This window comes from Oncorhynchus mykiss, chromosome 21, assembly GCF_013265735.2.
Source record: "Oncorhynchus mykiss isolate Arlee chromosome 21, USDA_OmykA_1.1, whole genome shotgun sequence".
NCBI lineage: Eukaryota > Metazoa > Chordata > Actinopteri > Salmoniformes > Salmonidae > Oncorhynchus > Oncorhynchus mykiss.
The window spans coordinates 62772369-62799537 of NC_048585.1; the positions used below are offsets into that span (position 1 = coordinate 62772369).

Sequence of the window (27169 nt, forward strand, 5' to 3'; positions counted from 1 at the left end):
GGTGGAAACACGGTAGTGTGAGGGGTTGATTTATAAAATGATCCGCTAGTGTTGTTTTGTTTTTCACGTCCACTCCCTGCTCACATAGGAGGTAACTGAACTGACCACCTGACCTAATGATGCTGTAAGGATGGTAGCTCTGGTCCACGACGTTACTGCGCATTTCTCCACCACTAAGCTAGAGTAATGCCTGATGTCCACCAGATGCATGTGCGTTTTGTTTTGCTGGATGTCTAGCCCGCATTTTCCGTACAATTAATTTGAAAATTAATTACTTCCGCCGGATCGCAAAGAGTTTGATGCGTCCGGTGGACGTGAGGCATAACAGGCAGTTAACGCCCTGGACCAGAGCTATAAGGATCGCTGTAACGGTTTGTTGCAACGTGGGCGTCAACATGGAACCACACGCGCTATTATTTGACACCGATGTCCATTTCCGTTCCATGTCGCGACCAAATCGTCTCGGGACGCGGTAATCGGTGTATTCTCTGGTTTTCTTCTACACTCAGAGGTGGGTGAAACTAGAAGAACATATTAGAAGCTCTTGTGAATTTTAATGGATGAAACGCAACGTTGCTTGGCTACAACGCAGGGACAGATAATGTCTATTCAGAAAAGCTGAGGTTATTCATGATTTTGGGCAAAGACAATGTTACAGCAATAACGGAAGGATGCTTGTCAGGCCCTAGAGGTTTATCACTGTAGCCACGGGAGTTTAGGCTACTGGCGTCATCATTTCTGTTATTTTGTCAACAAAGGCCACCCCATTGACATGCAGTGATAGTAGCCTGTAGGTTAGTGTATGTTAGTGACACAGTGTTGTGTTTAGGAAACAGCTCCAGTAGATATAGCCTGTAGGTTAGTGTATGTTAGTGACACAGTGTTGTGTTTAGGAAACAGCTACAGTAGATATAGCCTGTAGGTTAGTGTAGGTTAGTGACACAGTGTTGTGTTTAGGAAACAGCTCCAGTAGATATAGCCTGTAGGTTAGTGTATGTTAGTGACACAGTGTTGTGTTTAGGAAACAGCTACAGTAGATATAGCCTGTAGGTTAGTGACACAGTGTTGTGTTTAGGAAACAGCTACAGTAGCTATAGCCTGTAGGTTAGTGTATGTTAGTGACACAGTGTTGTGTTTAGGAAACAGCTACAGTAGATATAGCCTGTAGGTTAGTGGCACAGTGTTGTGTTTAGGAAACAGCTACAGTAGATATAGCCTGTAGGTTAGTGGCACAGTGTTGTGTTTAGGAAACAGCTACAGTAGATATAGCCTGTAGGTTAGTGGCACAGTGTTGTGTTTAGGAAACAGCTACAGTAGATAGCCAACGCCCACCCATCCCATTCCCTCCTAGTCCTTCAGTTCTAAACCCGAACATAACTCAACAGAAGCGAACTAACCGAACGAAACCGAACGGAACGGAACCATGCCGTGTACGTGTGGGAACTGGAGACGGTGGATCCGACCTCTCGTGGTCTGCCTCTATGTAGCTCTGCTACTCGTGGTTCTGCCGCTGTGTGTCTGGGAACTACAGAAGTCTGAGGTGAGGCAGAACAAGTCGAACATCTGCCTTTCATATAATTAGTAACTATTGCTCTCACATCTGTTAAAGTCTATATGGTGCAACTGACACCTGTCAACGTTGTTGTGTTATTCTCCTCAGTACTCGGCTTCGGTGTTATGGTATAGCCTCATCATTTTTGACTGTACAGATGGATCAAAACCGGAGGATGCTGTTGTTGCACAGATGTGTTCATTTATAAATGGTATCTCCAAGTAAAGCCTGGTTATGTGTTTCAGGTGGGGAGCCACAGTAAAGCCTGGCTCTGTGTTTCTGGTGGGGAGCCACAGTAAAGCCTGGCTCTGTGTTTCAGGTGGGGAGCCACAGTAAAGCCTGGCTCTGTGTTTCAGGTGGGGAGCCACAGTAAAGCCTGGCTCTGTGTTTCAGGTGGGGAGCCACAGTAAAGCCTGGCTCTGTGTTTCAGGTGGGGAGCCACAGTAAAGCCTGGTTCTGTGTTTCAGGTGGGGAGCCACAGTAAAGCCTGGCTCTGTGTTTCAGGTGGGGAGCCACAGTAAAGCCTGGCTCTGTGTTTCAGGTGGTGAGCCACAGTAAAGCCTGGCTCCGTGTTTCAGGTGGGGAGCCACAGTAAAGCCTGGCTCCGTGTTTCAGGTGGGTAGCCACAGTAAAGCCTGGTTCTGTGTTTCAGGTGGGGACCCACAGTAAAGCCTGGCTCTGTGTTTCAGGTGGGGAGCCACAGTAAAGCCTGGTTCTGTGTTTCAGGTGGGGAGCCACAGTAAAGCCTGGTTCTGTGTTTCAGGTGGGGACCCACAGTAAAGCCTGGCTCTGTGTTTCAGGTGGGGAGCCACAGTAAAGCCTGGCTCTGTGTTTCAGGTGGGGAGCCACAGTAAAGCCTGACTCTGTTTCAGGTGGGGAGCCACAGTAAAGCCTGACTCTGTTTCAGGTGGGGAGCCACAGTAAAGCCTGACTCTGTTTCAGGTGGGGACCCACAGTAAAGCCTGGTTCATAGCTGGAGTGTTTGTGTTCATGACCATCCCCATCTCTCTGTGGGGCATCCTGCAACACCTGGTACACTACACACAGCCTGAGCTACAGAAACCCATTATCAGGTAGGAACACACCTGGTACACTACACACAGCCTGAGCTACAGAAACCCATTATCAGGTAGGAACACACCTGGTACACACCTGGTACACTACACACAGCCTGAGCTACAGAAACCCATTATCAGGTAGGAACACACCTGGTACACACCTGGTACACTACACACAGCCTGAGCTACAGAAACCCATTATCAGGTAGGAACACACCTGGTACACACCTGGTACACTACACACAGCCTGAGCTACAGAAACCCATTATCAGGTAGGAACACACCTGGTACACACCTGGTACACTACACACAGCCTGAGCTACAGAAACCCATTATCAGGTAGGAATACACCTGGTACACACCTGGTACACTACACACAGCCTGAGCTACAGAAACCCATTATCAGGTAGGAACACACCTGGTACACTACACACAGCCTGAGCTACAGAAACCCATTATCAGGTAGGAACACACCTGGTACACACCTGGTACACTACACACAGCCTGAGCAACAGAAACCCATTATCAGGTAGGAACACACCTGGTACACTACACACAGCCTGAGCTACAGAAACCCATTATCAGGTAGGAACACACCTGGTACACTACACACAGCCTGAGCTACAGAAACCCATTATCAGGTAGGAACACACCTGGAATCAAATCCCTTAAGGTATAAAGTATTTATAAATGGTAGGAGACCAGACACCACTGATCCTCTCTGTTGTGTGTTTACAGGATCCTGTGGATGGTACCCATCTACAGTGTGGACAGTGTAAGGGGACACTTTTATTAACATTTGATTATAGTAATACTGTTATAACATATCAATCTGGTTGAAGGCCTATCACTGCAGAAGAGAACTATGGAACACTAGACTAGAACACAGAGAACTATGGAACACTAGACTAGAACACAGAGAACTATGGAACACTAGACTAGAACACAGAGAACTATGGAACACTAGACTAGAACACAGAGAACTATGGAACACTAGACTAGAACACAGAGAACTATGGAACACTAGACTAGAACACAGAGAGCTATGGAACCCTAGACTAGAACACAGAGAACTATGGAACACTAGACTAGAACACAGAGAACTATGGAACACTAGACTAGAACACAGAGAACTATGGAACACTAGACTAGAAAACAGAGAACTATGGAACACTAGACTAGAACACAGAGAACTATGGAACACTAACACTAGACTAGAACACAGAGAACTATGGAACACTAGACTAGAACACAGAGAACTATGGAACACTAGACTAGAACACAGAGAACTATGGAACACTAGACTAGAACACAGAGAACTATGGAACACTAGACTAGAACACAGAGAACTATGGAACACTAGACTAGAAAACAGAGAACTATGGAACACTAGACTAGAACACAGAGAACTATGGAACACTAACACTAGACTAGAACACAGAGAACTATGGAACACTAGACTAGAACACAGAGAACTATGGAACACTAGACTAGAACACAGAGAACTATGGAACACTAGACTAGAACACAGAGAACTATGGAACACTAGACTAGAACACAGAGAACTATGGAACACTAGACTAGAACACTGAGTCAGACATTCCATTGGTTTATAAGGAATGGCTGAACATTCTAAGTTCCATTGAGACCTCCGAATCTCTATGGTAACAGGATTAATTGAGGACGGTGTGGTGTTGTCACAAGGCTGGGCTGCTCAAATGGCAGAGTCAACACACACACACACACACGCACACACAGACCATTTATTTACATTGGTCACTCCATCAATCAATATGTGTTGGTTGAAAATAATGGACACATTTCTTATGGTCGTTCCTCATCTATCAATTAAACTGCCTTTCTCTCTCCCCCTCCTCTCCGCCCCCCCCCTCCTCCTCCTCCCCTTGGACATCCGTGTACATTGGACTTCTTCTTCTTTAGTGGATCGCGCTGCGCTACCCCAGAATAGCCATCTACGTAGACACGTGTAGAGAGTGTTACGAGGCCTACGTCATTTACAACTTCCTCATCTTCCTGTTAAACTACCTCTCTAACCAGTATCCCAGTTTGGTGTTGATGCTAGAGGTTCAGGAACAACAGAAACACCTGCCACCTCTATGCTGCTGTCCACCATGGGCAATGGGAGAGTAAGTGAGGGAAGGAGGGAGAGAGAGAGAGGGAGAGAGAGGGAGGGAGGGGAGGGGAGGGGAGGGGAGGGAGAGTTGGAGGAGAGGGAGAGAGGGAGGGGAGGGAGGGAGGTAGGTGGGGAGGGAGAGAGGGGAGAGTTGGAGTGATAGAGGGAGGAGAGCAGGGAGAGATGGATGAACATGAATACAATGTCTTGATTGAATGATGGGATATGACTGATTGATGGTTGTGTTTGATTGATTGGCTGATGCATGTGACTGATGGTTGTGATTGATTGGCTGATGCATGTGACTGATGGTTGGTTGTGATTGATTGGCTGATGGATGTGACTGATGGTTGTGATTGGTTGGCTGATGCATGTGACTGATGGTTGGTTGTGATTGATTGGCTGATGGATGTGACTGATGGTTGTGATTGATTGGCTGATGCATGTGACTGATGGTTGGTTGTGATTGATTGGCTGATGGATGTGACTGATGGTTGTGATTGGTTGGCTGATGCATGTGACTGATGGTTGGTTGTGATTGATTGGCTGATGGATGTGATTGATGGTTGTGATTGGTTGTCTCTCCTCGGTCAGGGTGTTGTTGTTCCGCTGTAAGCTGGGGGTTCTACAGTACACCGTCGTCAGGCCCGTAACTACAGTGATAGCACTGTAAGTACAGCACTAACCAAGTAGTATATTATACATGACAAAATACAGAATAGGAAAGGTTGAGCAGGTTATAAAATGTTTATGATCCCCTCTCCCCCCCCCCCCCCCCCCCCCCTCTCTCTCTCTCTGTAGTGTCTGTCAGTTGTGTGGTGTGTATGACGAGGGAAACTTCAGCAACAGGAATGCCTGGACCTATCTGGTCATAGTCAACAATATCTCTCAACTGGTGAGAACTCACATCTGGTCCTAGTCAACAATATCTCTCAACTGGTGAGAACTCACACACCTGGTCCTAGTCAACAATATCTCTCAACTGGTGAGAACTCACACATCTGGTCCTAACCTGGTCCTAATCAACAATATCTCTCAACTGGTGAGAACTCACACCTGGTCCTAACCTGGTCCTAGTCAACAATATCTCTCAACTGGTGAGAACTCACACACCTGGTCCTAACTTGGTCCTAGTCAACAATATCAGTCAACCGGTGAGAACTCACACATCTGGTCCTAGTCAACAATATCTCTCAACTGGTGAGAACTCACACATCTGGTCCTAACCTGGTCCTAGTCAACGATCTCTCTCAACTGGTGAGAACTCACACACCTGGTCCTAACCTGGTCCTAGTCAACAATATCTCTCAACTGGTGAGAACTCACACATCTGGTCCTAACCTGGTCCTAGTCAACAATATCTCTCAACTGGTGAGAACTCACACATCTGGTCCTAACCTGGTCCTAGTCAACAATATCTCTCAACTGGTGAGAACTCACACACCTGGTCCTAACTTGGTCCTAGTCAACAATATCTCTCAACTGGTGAGAACTCACACATCTGGTCCTAGTCAACAATATCTCTCAACTGGTGAGAACTCACACATCTGGTCCTAGTCAACAATATCTCTCAACTGGTGAGAACTCACACATCTGGTCCTAACCTGGTCCTAGTCAACGATAGATAAATATAAAGTGAAATCAACAATAAAACATGTATAGTAAACATTACACTCACAAACGGTCCAAAAGAATTAAGACATTTCAAATGTCATATTACACTACCTGTAACGGTTTTCTTTATGAGAAGGATAGTCGGACCAAAATGCAGCGTGTAGATTGCGATCCATGTTTTAATGAACAAACTTTAAATACGAATCAGTACAAAAACAATAAACGTAACGAAAACCTAAACAGCCTATCTGGTGAAAACACATAGACAGGAACAATCACCCACCAACACACAGTGAAACCCAGGCTACCTAAATATGGTTCCCAATCAGAGACAATGACGAACACCTGCCTCTGATTGAGAACCATATCAGGCCGAACATAGAACTAGACAAACTAGACATGTAACATAGAATGCCCACTCAGATCACACCCTGACCAATCAAAACATAGAAAATACAAAGTAAACTATGGTCAGGGCGTGACAGTACCCCCCCCCCAAGGTGCGGACTCCGGCCGCAAAACCTGAACCTATAGGGGAGGGTCTGGGTGGGCATCTGTCCGCGGTGGCGGCTCTGGCGCTGGACGTGGACCCCACTCCATGACAGTTTTAATCCCCCTCCTAAACGTCCCTAAATAGGTTACCCACCACAATGATAACATGGGACAGAGGGACAGCTCGGGACAGAGGTAACTCGGGACAGATGGGTAGCTCAGCACTGAGAGGAAGCTCAGCACTGAGAAGAAGCTCAGCACTGAGAGGAAGCCCAGGCAGGTAGTAGAAACTACCAGAACCTGGCTGGCTGGCGGTTTCAGCAGATCCTGGTCGACTAGCAGATCTGGAAGAATCTGGTCGACTGGCGGATCTGGGAGAATCTGGTCGACTGGCGGATCTGGGAGAATCTGGTCGACTGGCGGATCTGGGAGAATCTGGACGACTGGCAGATCTGGGAGAATCTGGACGACTGGCAGATCTGGGAGAATCTGGACGACTGGCAGATCTGGAAGAGTCTGGTCGACTGGCAGATCTGGAAGAGTCTGGTCGACTGGCAGATCTGGAAGAGTCTGGTCGACTGGCAGATCTGGAAGAGTCTGGTCGACTGGCAGATCTGGAAGAGTCTGGTCGACTGGCAGATCTGGAAGAGTCTGGTCGACTGGCAGATCTGGAAGAGTCTGGTCGACTGGCAGATCTGGAAGAGTCTGGACGACTGGCAGATCTGGAAGAGTCTGGACGACTGGCAGATCTGGAAGAGTCTGGACGACTGGCAGATCTGGAAGAGTCTGGACGACTGGCAGATCTGGAAGAGTCTGGACGACTGGCAGATCTGGAAGAGTCTGGACGACTGGCAGATCTGGAAGAGTCTGGACGACTGGCAGATCTGGAAGAGTCTGGAAGAGTCTGGACGACGGGCAGATCTGGAAGAGTCTGGTCGACTGGCAGATCTGGAAGAGTCTGGTCGACTGGCAGATCTGGAAGAGACTGGTCGACACAGACTGGCTGCTCTGGCTGCTCCATGCTGACTGACAGCTCTGGCTGCTCCATGCTGGCAGACTGCTCTGGCTGCTCCATGCTGGCAGACTGCTCTGGCTGCTCCATGATGACTGGTAGCTCTGGCTGCTCCATGCTGACTGGCTGCTCCATGCTGACTGGCAACTCTGGCTGCTCCATGCTGACTGGCTGCTCCATGCTGACTGGCAGCTCTGGCTGCTCCATGCTGACTGGCAGCTCTGGCTGCTCCATGCTGACTGGCAGCTCTGGCTGCTCCATGCTGACTGGCTGCTCCATGCTGACTGGCTGCTCCATGCTGACTGGCTGCTCCATGCTGACTGGCGGCCCTGGCTGCTCCATGCTGACTGGCGGCCCTGGCTGCTCCATGCTGACTGGCGGCCCTGGCTGCTCCATGCTGACTGGCGGCCCTGGCTGCTCCATGCAGACTGGCAGCTCTGGCGGCTCCTTGCAGACTGGCAGCTCCTTGCAGACTGGCAGCTTTGGCGGCATCCTGCAGACTGGCAGCTCTGGCGGCTCCTTGCAGACTGGCAGCTCCATGCAGACTGGCAGCTCTATGCAGACTGGCAGCTCCTTGCAGACTGGCAGCTCCTTGCTAACTGGCAGCTCTAAGCTAACTGGCAGCTCTATGCTAACTGGCAGCTCTATGCTAACTGGCAGCTCTATGCTAACTGGCAGCTCTATGCTAACTGGCAGCTCTATGCTAACTGGCAGCTCTATGCTAACTGGCAGTTCTGAACAGGCGGGAGACTCCGGCAGCGCTGTAGAGAAGGCAGGCTCTAACAGCGCTAAACAGGCGGGAGACTCCGACAGCGCTGAAGAGAAGGGAGGCTCTGGCAGCGCTGGACAGGCGAGGCGCACTGTAGGCCTGATGCGTGGTGCTGGCACTGGTGGTACTGGGCCGAGGACACACACAGGAAGCCTGGTGCGGGGAGCTGCTACCGGAGGGCTGGGGTGTGGAGGTGGTACTGGAAAAACCGGACCGTGCAGGCGCACTGGAGCTCTTGAGCACCGAGCCTGCCCAACCTTACCTGGTTGAATGCTCACGGTCGCCCTGCCAGTGCGGCGAGGTGGAATAGCCCGCACTGGACTATGCAGGCGAACCGGAGAAACCGAGCGCAAGGCTGGTGCCATGTAAACCGGCCCAAGGAGACGCACTGGGGACCAGCTGCGTAGAGCCGGCTTCATGGCATTAGGCTCGACGCTCAATCTAGCCCGGCAGACACGCGGAGCTGGAATATACCGCACCGGGCTATGCACCCGCACTGGAGACACCGTGCGCACCACTGCATAACACGGTGCCTGTCCGGTCTCTCTAGCCCCCCGGTAAGCACAGGGAGTCTGCCCAGGTCTCCTACCTGGCGTAGCCATACTCCCTGTTAGCCCCCCCCCAAGAAATTTTTGGGGCTGCCTCTCAGGCTTCCATCCGCTACGTCGTGCTGCCTCCTCATATCTGCGCCTCTCAGCTTTCGCCGCCTCCAGTTCCTCCTTGGGGCGGCGATATTCTCCAGGCTGAGCCCAGGGTCCTTTACCGTCCAGTTCTTCCTCCCATGTCCATTTCTCCAGGTGGTGCAGCCTCTCCCACTGCAGCTGCTCCTGCTGCTTCTTCTCCTGCTGCACCTTTGGGCGGCTACACTCCCCTGGTTTAGCCCAGGGTCCTCTCCCGTCGAGGATTTCCTCCCATGTCCAGAAGTCCTTATTGCGCGTCTCCTCGCGCTGCTCCTGCCTGTTGACACGCTGCTTGGTCCGTTGGGGGTGGGTGATTCTGTAACGGTTTTCTTTATGAGAAGGATAGTCGGACCAAAATGCAGCGTGTAGATTGCGATCCATGTTTTAATGAACAAACTTTAAATACGAATCAGTACAAAAACAATAAACGTAACGAAAACCTAAACAGCCTATCTGGTGAAAACACATAGACAGGAACAATCACCCACCAACACACAGTGAAACCCAGGCTACCTAAATATGGTTCCCAATCAGAGACAATGACGAACACCTGCCTCTGATTGAGAACCATATCAGGCCGAACATAGAACTAGACAAACTAGACATGTAACATAGAATGCCCACTCAGATCACACCCTGACCAATCAAAACATAGAAAATACAAAGTAAACTATGGTCAGGGCGTGACACTACCGGTCAAAAGTTATAGAACAACTACTCATTCAAGGGTTTTCCTTTATTTTTACTATTTTCTACATTGTAGAATAATAGTGAACATCAAAACTATGAAATAACACATATGGAATCATGTAGTAACCAAGAAAGTGTTAAACAAATCCAAATATATTTGAGATTCTTCAAATAGCCAATTCTAAATAAATGACAGACAGTGTCACCAGAAAAACACCCCCACACCATCACACCTCCTCCGTGCTTACACAAATACACATACGCAGGTCATCCGTTCACCCACAACGGCGGTTTGAACCAAAAATCTCCAATTTGGACTCCAGACCAAAGGACAGATTTCCACCGGTCTAATGTCCATTGCTCGTGTTTCTTGGTCCAAGCAAGTTTCTTCTTCTTGGTGTCCTTTAGTAGTGGTTTCTCTGCAACAATTCAACCATGAAGGTCTGATTCACACTGTCTCCTCTGAACAGTTGATGTTGAGATGTGTCTCGTACTTGAACTCTGTGAAGCATTTATTTGGGCTGCAATTTCTGAGGCTGGGAACTCTAATGACCTTATCCTTTGCAGCAGAGGTAACTCTGGGTCTTCCTTTCCTGTGGCGGTCCTCATGAGAGCCAGTTTCATCATAGCACTTGATGGTTTTTGCGACTGCACTTGAAGAAACTGTCAAAGTTCTTGAAATGTTCCGTATTGACTGACCTTCATGTCATAAAGTAATGATGGACTGTCGTTTCTCTTTGCTTATTTGAGCTGTTCGTTCCATAATATGGACTGGGTCTTTTACCAAATAGGGCCTTCTTCTGTATACCACCCCTACCTTGTCACAACACAACTGATTGGCTCAAACGCATTAAGAAGGAAAGAAATTCCACAAATTTTAACAAGGCACACCTGGTAATTGAAATGCTGGTTGAAAGAATGCCAAGAATGTGCAAAGCTGCATTCCAGGTGACAAGTTACAAATCTGTCATTCTGCCCCTGAACAGGCAGTTAACCCACTGTTCCCAGGCCAGTTAACCCACTGTTCCTAGACCAGTTAACCCCCTGTTCCTAGACCAGTTAACCCACTGTTCCCCTGAACAAGGCAGTTAACCCGCTGTTCCTAGACCAGTTAACCCACTGTTCCTAGACCAGTTAACCCACTGTTCCTAGACCAGTTAACCCACTGTTCCTAGGCCAGTTAACCCCCTGTTCCTAGACCAGTTAACCCGCTGTTCCTAGACCAGTTAACCCACTGTTCCTAGACCAGTTAACCCACTGTTCCCCTGAACAACGCAGTTAACCTGCTGTTCCTAGACCAGTTAACCCACTGGTCTACTGTTCCTAGACCAGTTAACCCACTGTTCCTAGACCAGTTAACCCCCTGTTCCTAGACCAGTTAACCCACTGTTCCTAGGCCAGTTAACCCACTGTTCCTAGGCCAGTTAACCCACTGTTCCTAGGCCAGTTAACCCACTGTTCCTAGGCCAGTTAACCCCCTGTTCCTAGGCCAGTTAACCCACTGTTCCTAGGCCAGTTAACCCACTGTTCCTAGGCCAGTTAACCCACAGTTCCTAGACCAATTAACCCACTGTTCCTAGACCAGTTAACCCACTGTTCTACTGTTCCTAGACCAGTTAACCCACTGTTCCTAGACCAGTTAACCCCCTGTTCCTAGACCAGTTAACCCACTGTTCCCCTGAACAAGGCAGTTAACCCGCTGTTCCTAGACCAGTTAACCCCCTGTTCCTAGACCAGTTAACCCACTGTTCCCCTGAACAAGGCAGTTAACCCACTGTTCCTAGGCCAGTTAACCCCCTGTTCCTAGACCAGTTAACCCGCTGTTCCTAGACCAGTTAACCCACTGTTCCTAGACCAGTTAACCCACTGTTCCTAGGCCAGTTAACCCACTGTTCCTAGGCCAGTTAACCCACTGTTCCTAGGCCAGTTAACCCACTGTTCCCCTCAACAACGCAGTTAACCCGCTGTTCCTAGACCAGTTAACCCACTGTTCTACTGTTCCTAGACCAGTTAGCCCCCTGTTCCTAGGCCAGTTAACCCACTGTTCCTAGGCCAGTTAACCCACTGTTCCTAGGCCAGTTAACTCACTGTTCCTAGACCAATTAACCCACTGTTCCCCTGAACAAGGCAGTTAACCCGCTGTTCCTAGACCAGTTAACCCACTGTTCTACTGTTCCTAGGCCAGTTAACCCACTGTTCCTAGACCAGTTAACCCCCTGTTCCTAGACCAGTTAACCCACTGTTCCCCTGAACAAGGCAGTTAACCCGCTGTTCCTAGACCAGTTAACCCACTGTTCCTAGGCCAGTTAACCCACTGTTCCTAGGCCAGTTAACCCACTGTTCCTAGGCCAGTTAACCCACTGTTCCTAGGCCAGTTAACCCACTGTTCCTAGACCAGTTAACCCACTGTTCCTAGACCAGTTAACCCACTGTTCCTAGACCAGTTAACCCACTGTTCCTAGACCAGTTAACCCACTGTTCCTAGACCAGTTAACCCACTGTTCCTAGACCAGTTAACCCACTGTTCCTAGGCCAGTTAACCCACTGTTCCTAGGCCAGTTAACCCACTGTTCCTAGGCCAGTTAACCCACAGTTCCTAGGCCAGTTAACCCACTGTTCCTAGGCCAGTTAACCCACTGTTCCTAGAACAGTTAACCCACTGTTCCTAGACCAGTTAACCCACTGTTCCTAGACCAGTTAACCCACTGTTCCTAGACCAGTTAACCCACTGTTCCTAGACCAGTTAACCCACTGTTCCTAGGCCAGTTAACCCACTGTTCCTAGGCCAGTTAACCCACAGTTCCTAGGCCAGTTAACCCACTGTTCCTAGGCCAGTTAACCCACTGTTCCTAGACCAGTTAACCCACTGTTCCTAGACCAGTTAACCCACTGTTCCTAGACCAGTTAACCCACTGTTCCTAGACCAGTTAACCCACTGTTCCTAGACCAGTTAACCCACTGTTCCTAGACCAGTTAACCCGCTGTTCCTAGACCAGTTAACCCACTGTTCCTAGACCAGTTAACCCACTGTTCCTAGACCAGTTAACCCACCGTTCCTAGACCAGTTAACCCACTGTTCCTAGACCAGTTAACCCACTGTTCCTAGACCAGTTAACCCACTGTTCCTAGACCAGTTAACCCACTGTTCCTAGACCAGTTAACCCACTGTTCCTAGACCAGTTAACCCACTGTTCCTAGGCCAGTTAACCCACTGTTCCTAGGCCAGTTAACCCACAGTTCCTAGGCCAGTTAACCCACTGTTCCTAGGCCAGTTAACCCACTGTTCCTAGGCCAGTTAACCCACTGTTCCTAGACCAGTTAACCCACTGTTCCTAGACCAGTTAACCCACTGTTCCTAGACCAGTTAACCCACTGTTCCTAGGCCAGTTAACCCACTGTTCCTAGGCCAGTTAACCCACTGTTCCTAGACCAGTTAACCCACTGTTCCTAGACCAGTTAACCCACTGTTCCTAGGCCAGTTAACCCACTGTTCCTAGGCCAGTTAACCCACAGTTCCTAGGCCAGTTAACCCACTGTTCCTAGGCCAGTTAACCCACTGTTCCTAGACCAGTTAACCCACTGTTCCTAGACCAGTTAACCCACTGTTCCTAGACCAGTTAACCCACTGTTCCTAGGCCAGTTAACCCACTGTTCCTAGACCAGTTAACCCACTGTTCCTAGACCAGTTAACCCACTGTTCCTAGACCAGTTAACCCACTGTTCCTAGACCAGTTAACCCGCTGTTCCTAGACCAGTTAACCCACTGTTCCTAGACCAGTTAACCCACCGTTCCTAGACCAGTTAACCCACTGTTCCTAGACCAGTTAACCCACTGTTCCTAGACCAGTTAACCCACTGTTCCTAGACCAGTTAACCCACTGTTCCTAGACCAGTTAACCCACTGTTCCTAGGCCAGTTAACCCACTGTTCCTAGACCAGTTAACCCACTGTTCCTAGACCAGTTAACCCACTGTTCCTAGACCAGTTAACCCACTGTTCCTAGGCCAGTTAACCCACTGTTCCTAGGCCAGTTAACCCACTGTTCCTAGACCAGTTAACCCACTGTTCCTAGGCCAGTTAACCCACTGTTCCTAGACCAGTTAACCCACTGTTCCTAGACCAGTTAACCCACTGTTCCTAGGCCAGTTAACCCACTGTTCCTAGGCCAGTTAACCCACTGTTCCTAGACCAGTTAACCCACTGTTCCTAGACCAGTTAACCCACTGTTCCTAGGCCAGTTAACCCACTGTTCCTAGACCAGTTAACCCACTGTTCCTAGGCCAGTTAACCCACAGTTCCTAGACCAATTAACCCACTGTTCCTAGACCAGTTAACCCACTGTTCTACTGTTCCTAGACCAGTTAACCCACTGTTCCTAGACCAGTTAACCCCCTGTTCCTAGACCAGTTAACCCACTGTTCCCCTGATCAAGGCAGTTAACCCGCTGTTCCTAGACCAGTTAACCCCCTGTTCCTAGACCAGTTAACCCACTGTTCCCCTGAACAAGGCAGTTAACCCACTGTTCCTAGGCCAGTTAACCCCCTGTTCCTAGACCAGTTAACCCGCTGTTCCTAGACCAGTTAACCCACTGTTCCTAGACCAGTTAACCCACTGTTCCTAGGCCAGTTAACCCACTGTTCCTAGGCCAGTTAACCCACTGTTCCTAGGCCAGTTAACCCACTGTTCCCCTGAACAACGCAGTTAACCCGCTGTTCCTAGACCAGTTAACCCACTGTTCTACTGTTCCTAGACCAGTTAACCCCCTGTTCCTAGGCCAGTTAACCCCCTGTTCCTAGGCCAGTTAACCCACTGTTCCTAGGCCAGTTAACTCACTGTTCCTAGACCAATTAACCCACTGTTCCCCTGAACAAGGCAGTTAACCCGCTGTTCCTAGACCAGTTAACCCACTGTTCTACTGTTCCTAGGCCAGTTAACCCACTGTTCCTAGACCAGTTAACCCCCTGTTCCTAGACCAGTTAACCCACTGTTCCCCTGAACAAGGCAGTTAACCCGCTGTTCCTAGACCAGTTAACCCACTGTTCCTAGGCCAGTTAACCCACTGTTCCTAGGCCAGTTAACCCACTGTTCCTAGGCCAGTTAACCCACTGTTCCTAGGCCAGTTAACCCACTGTTCCTAGGCCAGTTAACCCACTGTTCCTAGACCAGTTAACCCACTGTTCCTAGACCAGTTAACCCACTGTTCCTAGACCAGTTAACCCACTGTTCCTAGACCAGTTAACCCACTGTTCCTAGACCAGTTAACCCACTGTTCCTAGACCAGTTAACCCACTGTTCCTAGACCAATTAACCCACTGTTCCCCTGAACAAGGCAGTTAACCCGCTGTTCCTAGACCAGTTAACCCACTGTTCTACTGTTCCTAGGCCAGTTAACCCACTGTTCCTAGACCAGTTAACCCCCTGTTCCTAGACCAGTTAACCCACTGTTCCCCTGAACAAGGCAGTTAACCCGCTGTTCCTAGACCAGTTAACCCACTGTTCCTAGACCAGTTAACCCACTGTTCCTAGACCAGTTAACCCACTGTTCCTAGGCCAGTTAACCCACTGTTCCTAGGCCAGTTAACCCACTGTTCCTAGGCCAGTTAACCCACTGTTCCTAGGCCAGTTAACCCACTGTTCCTAGGCCAGTTAACCCACTGTTCCTAGACCAGTTAACCCACTGTTCCTAGACCAGTTAACCCACTGTTCCTAGACCAGTTAACCCACTGTTCCTAGACCAGTTAACCCACTGTTCCTAGACCAGTTAACCCACTGTTCCTAGGCCAGTTAACCCACTGTTCCTAGGCCAGTTAACCCACTGTTCCTAGGCCAGTTAACCCACAGTTCCTAGGCCAGTTAACCCACTGTTCCTAGGCCAGTTAACCCACTGTTCCTAGACCAGTTAACCCACTGTTCCTAGACCAGTTAACCCACTGTTCCTAGACCAGTTAACCCACTGTTCCTAGACCAGTTAACCCACTGTTCCTAGGCCAGTTAACCCCCTGTTCCTAGACCAGTTAACCCGCTGTTCCTAGACCAGTTAACCCACTGTTCCTAGACCAGTTAACCCACTGTTCCTAGGCCAGTTAACCCACTGTTCCTAGACCAGTTAACCCACTGTTCCTAGACCAGTTAACCCACTGTTCCTAGACCAGTTAACCCACTGTTCCTAGACCAGTTAACCCACTGTTCCTAGGCCAGTTAACCCACTGTTCCTAGGCCAGTTAACCCACTGTTCCTAGGCCAGTTAACCCACAGTTCCTAGGCCAGTTAACCCACTGTTCCTAGGCCAGTTAACTCACTGTTCCTAGACCAATTAACCCACTGTTCCCCTGAACAAGGCAGTTAACCCGCTGTTCCTAGACCAGTTAACCCACTGTTCTACTGTTCATAGGCCAGTTAACCCACTGTTCCTAGACCAGTTAACCCACTGTTCCTAGACCAGTTAACCCACTGTTCCCCTGAACAAGGCAGTTAACCCACTGTTCCTAGACCAGTTAACCCACTGTTCCTAGACCAGTTAACCCACTGTTCCTAGACCAGTTAACCCACTGTTCCTAGACCAGTTAACCCACTGTTCCTAGGCCAGTTAACCCACTGTTCCTAGACCAGTTAACCCACTGTTCCTAGGCCAGTTAACCCACTGTTCCTAGGCCAGTTAACCCACAGTTCCTAGGCCAGTTAACCCACTGTTCCTAGGCCAGTTAACCCACTGTTCCTAGACCAGTTAACCCACTGTTCCTAGACCAGTTAACCCACTGTTCCTAGGCCAGTTAACCCACTGTTCCTAGGCCAGTTAACCCACTGTTCCTAGACCAGTTAACCCACTGTTCCTAGACCAGTTAACCCACTGTTCCTAGACCAGTTAACCCGCTGTTCCTAGACCAGTTAACCCACTGTTCCTAGACCAGTTAACCCACTGTTCCTAGACCAGTTAACCCACCGTTCCTAGACCAGTTAACCCACTGTTCCTAGACCAGTTAACCCACTGTTCCTAGACCAGTTAACCCACTGTTCCTAGACCAGTTAACCCACTGTTCCTAGACCAGTTAACCCACTGTTCCTAGGCCAGTTAACCCACTGTTCCTAGACCAGTTAACCCACTGTTCCTAGGCCAGTTAACCCACTATTCCTAGGCCAGTTAACCCACTGTTCCTAGACCAGTTAACCCACGGTTCCTAGACCAGTTAACCCACGGTTCCTAGGCCGTCATTGAAAATAAGAATTTGTTCTTAACTGCCTAGTTAAATAAAAAATAAAATAAATGAAGCTGGATGAGAGAATGCCAAGAATGTGCAAAGCTGTCATCAAGGCAAAAGGGTGGCTACTTGGAAGAATCTCAAATATAAAATATATTTGGATTTGTTTAACACTTTTTTGGTTACTACATGATTCCATACAATTGAATGAGTAGTTTTCCTAAAACGTTTGACCGGTAGTGTATGTCTATATACAGTGTTATAAAATCACTGTGGTATTTCACCCAGTAGATATGGGAGTTTATCAAAATTGGATTTGTTTTCAAATTTTTTGTGGGTCTGTGTAATCTGAGGGAAATATGTGTCTCTAATATGGTCATACATTGGGCAGGAGGTTAGGAAGTGCAGCTCAGTTTCCACCTCATTTTGTGGGCAGTGTGCACATAGCCTGTCTTCTCTTGAGAGCCAGGTCTGCCTACAGCTGCCTTTCTCAATAGCAAGGCTATGCTAACTGAGTCTGTACATAGTCATGCTTACTCTGTCTCTCTCTCTCTCTCTCTCTGTCTCCAGTTTGCCATGTATTGTCTGGTGCTGCTGTATAAAGCCTTGAAGGATGAACTGAGTCAGATTAGACCCGTTGGGAAGTTCCTCTGTGTTAAAATGGTCGTCTTCGTCTCGTTCTGGTAAGAGAGGCAGGGATGTGTTTTTTTAGTGAATCAAGAATGTCTAGTAGAACACATGGCCTGGCTTTTTCTGACTGTTGCTTAGCGTTGTGTGAGTTGCCTAGTTACCACAAACAAAAGGAGGAAGTCAACAATTCCCCTCGCTCTCTCTTTCCCACCCCTCTCCCTCGCTCTCTCTTTCTCACCCCTCTCCCTCGCTCTCTCTTTCCCACCCCTCTCCCTCACTCTCTCTTTCTCACCCCTCTCCCTCACTCTCTCTTTCTCACCCCTCTCCCTCACTCTCTCTTTCTCACCCCTCTCCCTCACTCTCTCTTTCTCACCCCTCTCCCTCACTCTCTATTTCCCACCCCTCTCCCTCGCTCTCTCTTTCCCACCCCTCTCCCTCGCTCTCTCTTTCCCACCCCTCTCCCTCGCTCTCTCTTTCTCACCCCTCTCCCTCGCTCTCTCTTTCCCACCCCTCTCCCTCACTCTCTCTTTCTCACCCCTCTCCCTCACTCTCTCTTTCTCACCCCTCTCCCTCACTCTCTCTTTCTCACCCCTCTCCCTCGCTCTCTCTTTCCCACCCCTCTCCCTCGCTCTCTCTTTCCCACCCCTCTCCCTCGCTCTCTCTTTCTCACCCCTCTCCCTCGCTCTCTCTTTCCCACCCCTCTCCCTCACTCTCTCTTTCTCACCCCTCTCCCTCACTCTCTCTTTCTCACCCCTCTCCCTCACTCTCTCTTTCCCACCCCTCTCCCTCGCTCTCTCTTTCCCACCCCTCTCCCTCACTCTCTCTTTCCCACCCCTCTCCCTCACTCTCTCTTTCCCACCCCTCTCCCTCGCTCTCTCTTTCCCACCCCTCTCCCTCGCTCTCTCTTTCCCACCCCTCTCCCTCGCTCTCTCTTTCCCACCCCTCTCCCTCACTCTCTATTTCCCACCCCTCTCCCTCGCTCTCTCTTTCTCACCCCTCTCCCTCACTCTCTCTTTCCCACACCTCTCCCTCACTCTCTCTTTCCCACCCCTCTCCCTCACTCTCTCTTTCTCACCCCTCTCCCTCGCTCTCTCTTTCCCACCCCTCTCCCTCACTCTCTATTTCCCACCCCTCTCCCTCACTCTCTCTTTCTCACCCCTCTCCCTCGCTCTCTCTTTCCCACCCCTCTCCCTCGCTCTCTCTTTCTCACCCCTCTCCCTCGCTCTCTCTTTCCCACCCCTCTCCCTCACTCTCTCTTTCCCACCCCTCTCCCTCGCTCTCTCTTTCTCACCCCTCTCCCTCGCTCTCTCTTTCCCACCCCTCTCCCTCACTCTCTCTTTCCCACCCCTCTCCCTCACTCTCTCTTTCCCACCCCTCTCCCTCGCTCTCTCTTTCTCACCCCTCTCCCTCGCTCTCTCTTTCCCACCCCTCTCCCTCACTCTCTATTTCCCACCCCTCTCCCTCACGCTCTCTTTCCCACCCCTCTCCCTCACGCTCTCTTTCCCACCCCTCTCCCTCACTCTCTCTTTCCCACCCCTCTCCCTCACGCTCTCTTTCCCACCCCTCTCCCTCACGCCCTCTTTCCCACCCCTCTCCCTCACTCTCTCTTCCCCACCCTCTCCCTCTTTCCATCTCTCCACTCTCTGTCTCTTTCTCTCCCTCCCTCACTCTCTCTTTCACTCTCTCTTTCTCTCCCCTCCATCTCTATTTCTCTCCCATCCCTCCAGGCAGGCAGTGTTGATAGCTATACTGGTGAAAGTCGGAGTGATCTCTGATAAACACACCTGGGACTGGGACAGTGTTGAGGCTGTAGCCACCGGACTACAGGTACACACACACACCTAACCCTCCCACACCCCAACAATACATCTGTGTAGAGATGTTTCTAGCAGCTATAGCCCACCACTACAGCTATGAACCCAACTCTCTCTCTCCCTCTCCCTCCCTACTCAAGGACTTTATCATCTGTGTAGAGATGTTTCTAGCAGCTATAGCCCACCACTACAGCTATAAACCCACCTCTCTCTCGCCCTCTCCACTCAAGGACTTTATCATCTGTGTAGAGATGTTTCTAGCAGCTATAGCCCACCACTACAGCTTTACCTATAAACCTTACATACTGGAGGCAGAGGAGGGAAGCTGTTTTGACTCCTTCATGGCCATGTGGGACGTGTCTGACATCAGAGCAGACATCTCAGAGCAGGTCCAACACGTAGGTGAGTAGGGCGGGGTCACAGGATGCTTAACTATGTTCAATATTAGCTCAATGTTACCCAACAGCAATGGATAGACGCTAACTAAACATTAGCTCAATGTTACCCAACAGCAATGGATAGATGCTAACTAAACGTTAGCTCAATGTTACCCAACAACAATGGATAGATGCTAACAAAACATTAGCTCAATGTTACCCAACAACAATGGATAGATGCTAACAAAACATTAGCTCAATGTTACCCAACAACAATGGATATATGCTAACTAAACGTTAGCGCCATGTTACCCAATGGATAGATGCTAACTAAACATTAGCTCAATGTTACCCAATGGATAGATGCTAACTAAACATTAGCTCAATGTTACCCAACAGCAATGGATAGATGCTAACTAAACGTTAGCTCAATGTTACCCAACAACAATGGATAGATGCTAACAAAACATTAGCTCAATGTTACCCAACAACAATGGATAGATGCTAACAAAACATTAGCTCAATGTTACCCAACAACAATGGTTAGATGCTAACTAAACATTAGCTCAATGTTACCCAACAACAATGGATATATGCTAACTAAACGTTAGCGCCATGTTACCCAATGGATAGATGCTAACTAAACATTAGCTCAATGTTACCCAATGGATAGATGCTAACTAAACATTAGCTCAATGTTACCCAACAGCAATGGATAGATGCTAACTAAACGTTAGCTCAATGTTACCCAACAACAATGGATAGATGCTAACAAAACATTAGCTCAATGTTACCCAACAACAATGGATAGATGCTAACTAAACATTAGCTCAATGTTACCCAACAACAATGGATATATGCTAACTAAACATTAGCGCCATGTTACCCAATGGATAGATGCTAACTAAACATTAGCTCAATGTTACCCAATGGATAGATGCTAACTAAACATTAGCTCAATGTTACCCAATGGCAATGGATATTGTTAGGGTTGCGTCAATTCGAATCTGGTATCAGGATAAATATGACAATGAGTCACCGAATTGTATGCTATGTATTTATTAATTAGCTAAGCAATAAGTGGTAAATGCAATTTCCGTATATACGGGCTCTCTGTCACACCTCGCAGGGCAAAACAGAGAACTGACTTGTTCCTGACAAAGTTATTATAATATACTCTTGACAGAAGTAGTTCCTGCTTCCGAGCCGGCCTATCAGAGTAGAGACTGGGCGTGGTTTAAACTCACTCAGCCTATCGTTGATTGTTGGCGCCCGAGCTGGTCCCAGCCCCCTAAGCGCTTCAGCGGTCAGTCGTTGTAGTTGTGTAGAATTATCAGACAGTTATCAGGCACCTGGCTCCTGTTATCTAACAAAAGACCGTTTGTTCTCGCAACAGTACGTTTTGAATGTGCCCACCCCCCAACTCATTGCACAGTTTCTGTCTTCATGTTATTCTGTATTTTTCCATCATGAGAAAGGCCCATGGCCCTGAAACTGTTAACAATGTCTCAAGTCAGCTATGTTGCATAACACATACATCCACACAAGCCAACAGCAGATAATATTCAATCACATATATGGTAACGGGCTATAGTGCATAACACAGAATCCTCATAATTTGCTAACTAAACATTAGCTCAATGTTACCCAACAGCAATGGATAGACGCTAACTAAACATTAGCTCAATGTTACCCAACAACAATGGATAGACGCTAACTAAACATTAGCTCAATGTTACCCAATGGCAATGGATATGCTAACTAAACATTAGCTCAATGTTACCCAACAACAATGGATAGACGCTAACTAAACATTAGCTCAATGTTACCCAACAACAATGGATAGATGCTAACTAAACATTAGCTCAATGTTACACAATGGCAATGGATATGCTAACTAAATGTTAGCCAACAGCAATGGATATATGCTAACTAAATAGTAGCTCAATGTTACCCAACAACAATAGATATGCTAACTAAATGTTAGCTCAATGTTACTCCAATGTCAAATGAATGTTGCTGTCAAGGTTGATCTGTACTTCAACAACACCTGTCTGGGTTGACCTGTGTGTACTCTCTTTGTGTGTGTATTCTGTGTGTGTGCGTGTGTACTCTGTGTATGTGTACTCTCTTTGTGTGTGTGTGTGTGTGTGTGTGTGTGTGTGTAGCTACCACTAACCTGGTCCTGTCCCTGCGTAGTAACACCACCCCTCCCCCCTCAGGTCGGACGGTCCTGGGCAGACCCAATAAGATGTACTTTGGCTCCACCAGCCGTCCTGAACACACTGAACACACAGGTCTGTCTGCCCGTCCTGAACACACAGGTCTGTCTGTCTGTCCTGAACACACAGGTCTGTCTGGCTGTCCTGAACACACAGGTCTGTCTGGCCGTCCTGAACACACAGGTCTGTCTGGCCGTCCTGAACACACAGGTCTGTCTGGCCGTTCTGAACATACTGAACACACAGGTCTGTCTGGCCGTCCTGAACACACAGGTCTGTCTGGCCGTCCTGAACACACAGGTCTGTCTGGCCATCCTGAACACACAGGTCTGTCTGGCCGTCCTGAACACACAGGTCTGTCTGGCCGTCCTGAACACACAGGTCTGTCTGGTGGTCCTGAACACACAGGTCTGTCTGGCCGTCCTGAACACACAGGTCTGTCTGGCCGTCCTGAACACACAGGTCTGTCTGGCCATCCTGAACACACAGGTCTGTCTGGCCGTCCTGAACACACAGGTCTGTCTGGCCGTCCTGAACACACAGGTCTGTCTGGTGGTCCTGAACACACTGAACACACAGGTCTGTCTGGCCATCCTGAACACACAGGTCTGTCTGGCCATCCTGAACACACAGGTCTGTCTGGCCGTACTGAACACACTGAGCACACAGGTCTGTCTGGCCATCCTGAACGCACAGGTCTGTCTGGCCGTCCTGAACACACTGAACACACTGAGCACACAGGTCTGTCTGGCCATCCTGAACACACAGGTCTGTCTGGCCGTCCTGAACACACTGAACACACAGGTCTCTCTGGCCGTCCTGAACACACTGAACACACAGGTCTCTCTGGCCGTCCTGAACACACAGGTCTGTCTGGCCGTCCTGAACACACTGAACACACAGGTCTGTCTGGCCATCCTGAACGCACAGGTCTGTCTGGCCGTCCTGAACACACTGAGCACACAGGTCTGTCTGGCCGTTCTGAACATACTAAACACACAAGTCTGTCTGGCCATCCTGGACACACAAGTCTGCCGGGTGGTCCTGAACACACAGGTCTGTCTGGCCGTCCTGAACACACTGAACACACAGGTCTGGCTGGCCGTCCTGAACACACTGAGCACACAAGGTCTGTCTGGCCGTTCTGAACATACTGAACACACAGGTCTGTCTGGCCATCCTGAACACACAGGTCTGTCTGGCCGTCCTGAACACACAGGTCTGTCTGGCCGTCCTGAACACACAGGTCTGTCTGGCTGTCCTGAACACACAGGTCTGTCTGGCCGTCCTGAACACACTGAACACATAGGTCTCTCTGGCCGTCCTGAACACACTGAACACACAGGTCTGTCTGGCCATCCTGAACACACAGGTCTGTCTGGCCATCCTGAACACACAGGTCTGTCTGGCCGTACTGAACACACTGAGCACACAAGTCTGTCTGGCCATCCTGGACACACAGGTCTGTCGGGTGGTCCTGAACACACAGGTCTGTCTGGCCGTCCTGAACACACAGGTCTTTCTGGCCGTCCTGAACACACTGGTACATTATTAATACATTATAATTATTTCTTCATTTGATTTTAACGTTTAAAACATTTTATGCACTTTGAGATTATCTTGTAATGAAATTATTATTATTATTATTAGGTCTCCTGTCGGCTGCGTCCCAGGGAGGGTCAGAGCAAGACATCGTCGTCGCGGAAACCGTCTCCGTCCCCGCCTCCCCTCTGTCGGGTCACTACCAGGGGCTAGGCCACACCCCAAAGCCACACTCTTACTCCGCCCCCTCCGGGTTCATTTCTTCTGATTGGGACGAGGACAGCGAGGAGAAACAATCGGAGACCGGTGCAGGGGTTTCGCACCCTGGTGCCATCGCTGGCGACACCCCCACCGCCGACATCAGTGCGAGGTGTGACTTCATTCGTGACATCTCAGATGGCGACGCGCCCAGTGACATCAGTGCTGACGTCACTCGTGACATCGTTGGTGACATCACTGGCCACGCCCTCATTGACATCGGTGCTGACGTCGTTGGTGACATCACTGGCCACGCCCTCATTGACATCAGTGGCGAAGTCCCCGGTGAAATGAGTGGTGACATCACTAGTAACATTACTTTTTGCACGTAGGAGGAGTGTTACTGGTCCAGAGTGTGTTCCTTCCTGTCTCGTGACTCCTCCCCTTCACCCTGACTGGCTGAGACACGCTGGCTTACTCCAAACCAATGTTTTTAAAGGGGGAGTGGACACAATTCAGAAAGAAGGGTTTAAACCAGCCAAGGAGAGTTTGAACACAGAGGAAGAAATGTTGGTGTTGTATTTGCCATAACAATAGATTCATTATAAATAACTTTATAAATGATGTTTATAAAACACTAATGTCAAGTTTGGCATAATAATGTGATATAATTATGTTTCGTTACTATAATTACTATTGTTTTAACATTTTGTAATTAATCATTTTTGGATAACAATGCTATTTTATTGGCCGTATTTTGTCATTATCCGTTTTATTAATTTATTTAACATATATTAATACATACAACAATTCAATACTATATATATATATATATATATATATATATATACACTGCAATAGACTGAACTACAGCTAATCATTATTACAGGCATGTTACAGAAGACAATACACAGCCTACTCACGCCATAGCAGACCATGCTTCTATTCAGCAGTAGGATGCCATTGACTTGTCAGCTGATTTATTCAACGACCTTCTTCTGTTGTCTTGGTAATAAAACCATTATAAAACGTCATGGTGTCAGCTTGTCTGAATGGTGTTTACAACTTCCCCACAGTAGAATATCATGGTGTCAGCTTGTCTGAATGGTGTTTACAACTTCCCCACAGTAGAATATCATGGTGTCAGCTTGTCTGAATGGTGTTTACAACTTCCCCACAGTAGAATATCATGGTGTTAGCCTGTCTGAATGGTGTTTACAACTTCCCCACAGTAGAATATCATGGTGTTAGCCTGTCTGAATGGTGTTTACAACTTCCCCACAGTAGAATATCATGGTGTCAGCCTGTCTGAATGGTGTTTACAACTTCCCCACAGTAGAATATCATGGTGTCAGCCTGTCTGAATGGTGTTTACAACTTCCCCACAGTAGAATATCATGGTGTCAGCCTGTCTGAATGGTGTTTACAACTTCCCCACAGTAGAATATCATGGTGTTAGCCTGTCTGAATGGTGTTTACAACTTCCCCACAGTAGAATATCATGGTGTCAGCCTGTCTGAATGGTGTTTACAACTTCCCCACAGTAGAATATCATGGTGTCAGCCTGTCTGAATGGTGTTTACAACTTCCCCACAGTAGAATATCATGGTGTCAGCCTGTCTGAATGGTGTTTACAACTTCCCCACAGTAGAATATCATGGTGTCAGCCTGTCTGAATGGTGTTTACAACTTCCCCATAGTAGAATATCATGGTGTTAGCCTGTCTGAATGGTGTTTACAACTTCCCCACAGTAGAATATCATGGTGTCAGCCTGTCTGAATGGTGTTTACAACTTCCCCACAGTAGAATATCATGGTGTCAGCCTGTCTGAATGGTGTTTACAACTTCCCCACAGTAGAATATCATGGTGTCAGCCTGTCTGAATGGTGTTTACAACTTCCCCACAGTAGAATATCATGGTGTTAGCCTGTCTGAATGGTGTTTACAACTTCCCCACAGTAGAATATCATGGTGTCAGCCTGTCTGAATGGTGTTTACAACTTCCCCACAGTAGAATATCATGGTGTTAGCCTGTCTGACTGGTGTTTACAACTTCCCCACAGTAGAATATCATGGTGTCAACCTGTCTGAATGGTGTTTACAACTTCCCCACAGTAGAATATCATGGTGTCAGCCTGTCTGACTGGTGTTTACAACTTCCCCACAGTAGAATATCATGGTGTCAGCCTGTCTGACTGGTGTTTACAACTTCCCCACAGTAGAATATCATGGTGTCAACCTGTCTGAATGGTGTTTACAACTTCTTTGATCGATAAATCGACATATTTCCAAGCAACTGGGAGAGAGTGAGCGGTCAGTTATGTACAAACAGCGAACCAATCAGCTGGTAAAGCGGCGCGGCGACATGAATCCAACGAGCCATGGAGGAAAAGGAGCAACTTGGAGAAGCAAACCAGAGTAATGAACAGCTGGAGGAGATCCAGGAAAACATCGCTAAAATGCTTTCAATGCTCACCACAACAAACTGTTACAATCGGTTGTTAAAAACATAGATTAGTTCATGTCAGTCACACACAAACAAAGAGTGCGCATGAATGAACAAGACAACAAAATTAACCTTTTGGAAACAAACTTGCAAACTTTAGAAGATGAATTGCACCGGCAAGAAAACATAATGAGACGAAACAACAAGCTAATGTAGTCCTTACCGGAAGATTAGGAAAAAAAGGCAACCTGGTCTCAGAGCATTTCGTATTGTTCTGTACGTAAATGAGACACTCCTTTTAGTATGATACGTTATGTTTGGTATGGTTACATAAGACATATAGTTACTTAAGGCAAACATTTAAGTTGGGTGGTTGGGTGTGTGTATAACACGAACGCCCCCCCCCCCCCCCCTTAGTTGTGCCGTGGCGGAGATCTTTGTGGGCTATACTCGGCCTTGTCTCAGGATGGTAAGTTGGTGGTTGAAGTTATCCCTCTAGTGGTGTGGGGGCTGTGCTTTGGCAAAGTGGGTGGGGTTATATCCTGCCTGTTTGGCCCTGTCCGGGGGTATCATCGGATGGGGCCACAGTGTCTCCTGACCCCTCCTGTCTCAGCCTCCAGTATTTATGCTGCAGTAGTTTATGTGTCGGGGGCTAGGGTCAGTCTGTTATATCTGGAGTATTTCTCCTGTCTTATCCGGTGTCCTGTGTGAATTTAAGTATGCTCTCTCTAATTCTCTCTTT

General features: G+C 48.4%; 1 protein-coding gene across 3 annotated transcripts; it reads left to right on the forward strand.

The window, feature by feature from the left end:
- Window positions 1-25014, forward strand: LOC110500820 (transmembrane protein 184C-like). 3 transcript variants are annotated; one of them, XM_036958383.1, is made up of 14 exons: window positions 1-1540; window positions 2495-2625; window positions 3349-3385; window positions 4552-4757; window positions 5339-5413; window positions 5546-5639; window positions 17768-17880; window positions 19555-19654; window positions 19872-20043; window positions 22241-22315; window positions 22370-22873; window positions 22982-23296; window positions 23406-23513; window positions 23891-25014. In XM_036958383.1, the coding sequence occupies exons 1-14, from the start codon at window positions 1424-1426 to the stop codon at window positions 24370-24372; spliced, it is 2529 nt and encodes an 842-aa protein (XP_036814278.1). In that variant the 5' UTR covers window positions 1-1423; the 3' UTR covers window positions 24373-25014. The 3 variants fall into 3 exon arrangements, with proteins under 3 accessions (XP_036814278.1, XP_036814279.1, XP_036814280.1); XM_036958384.1 differs by lacking the exons at window positions 22370-22873; window positions 22982-23296; window positions 23406-23513 and having other exon boundaries at window positions 16-1540; window positions 22187-22315; XM_036958385.1 differs by lacking the exons at window positions 22370-22873; window positions 22982-23296; window positions 23406-23513 and having other exon boundaries at window positions 21-1540.
- The last annotated feature ends 2155 nt before the right edge of the window (window positions 25015-27169 follow it).

Excerpts from the sequence above, each read along its gene's own strand:
- LOC110500820 (XM_036958383.1), top strand. The coding sequence starts at position 1,424 with ATGCCGTGTACGTGTGGGAACTGGAGACGGTGGATCCGACCTCTCGTG. Across the intron at positions 4,758-5,338 it reads CCACCATGGGCAATGGGAGA|GGTGTTGTTGTTCCGCTGTA; the intron begins GTAAGTGAGGGA and ends CTCCTCGGTCAG. Across the intron at positions 22,874-22,981 it reads TGGCCATCCTGAACACACAG|GTCTGTCTGGCCATCCTGAA; the intron begins GTCTGTCTGGCC and ends CTGAGCACACAG.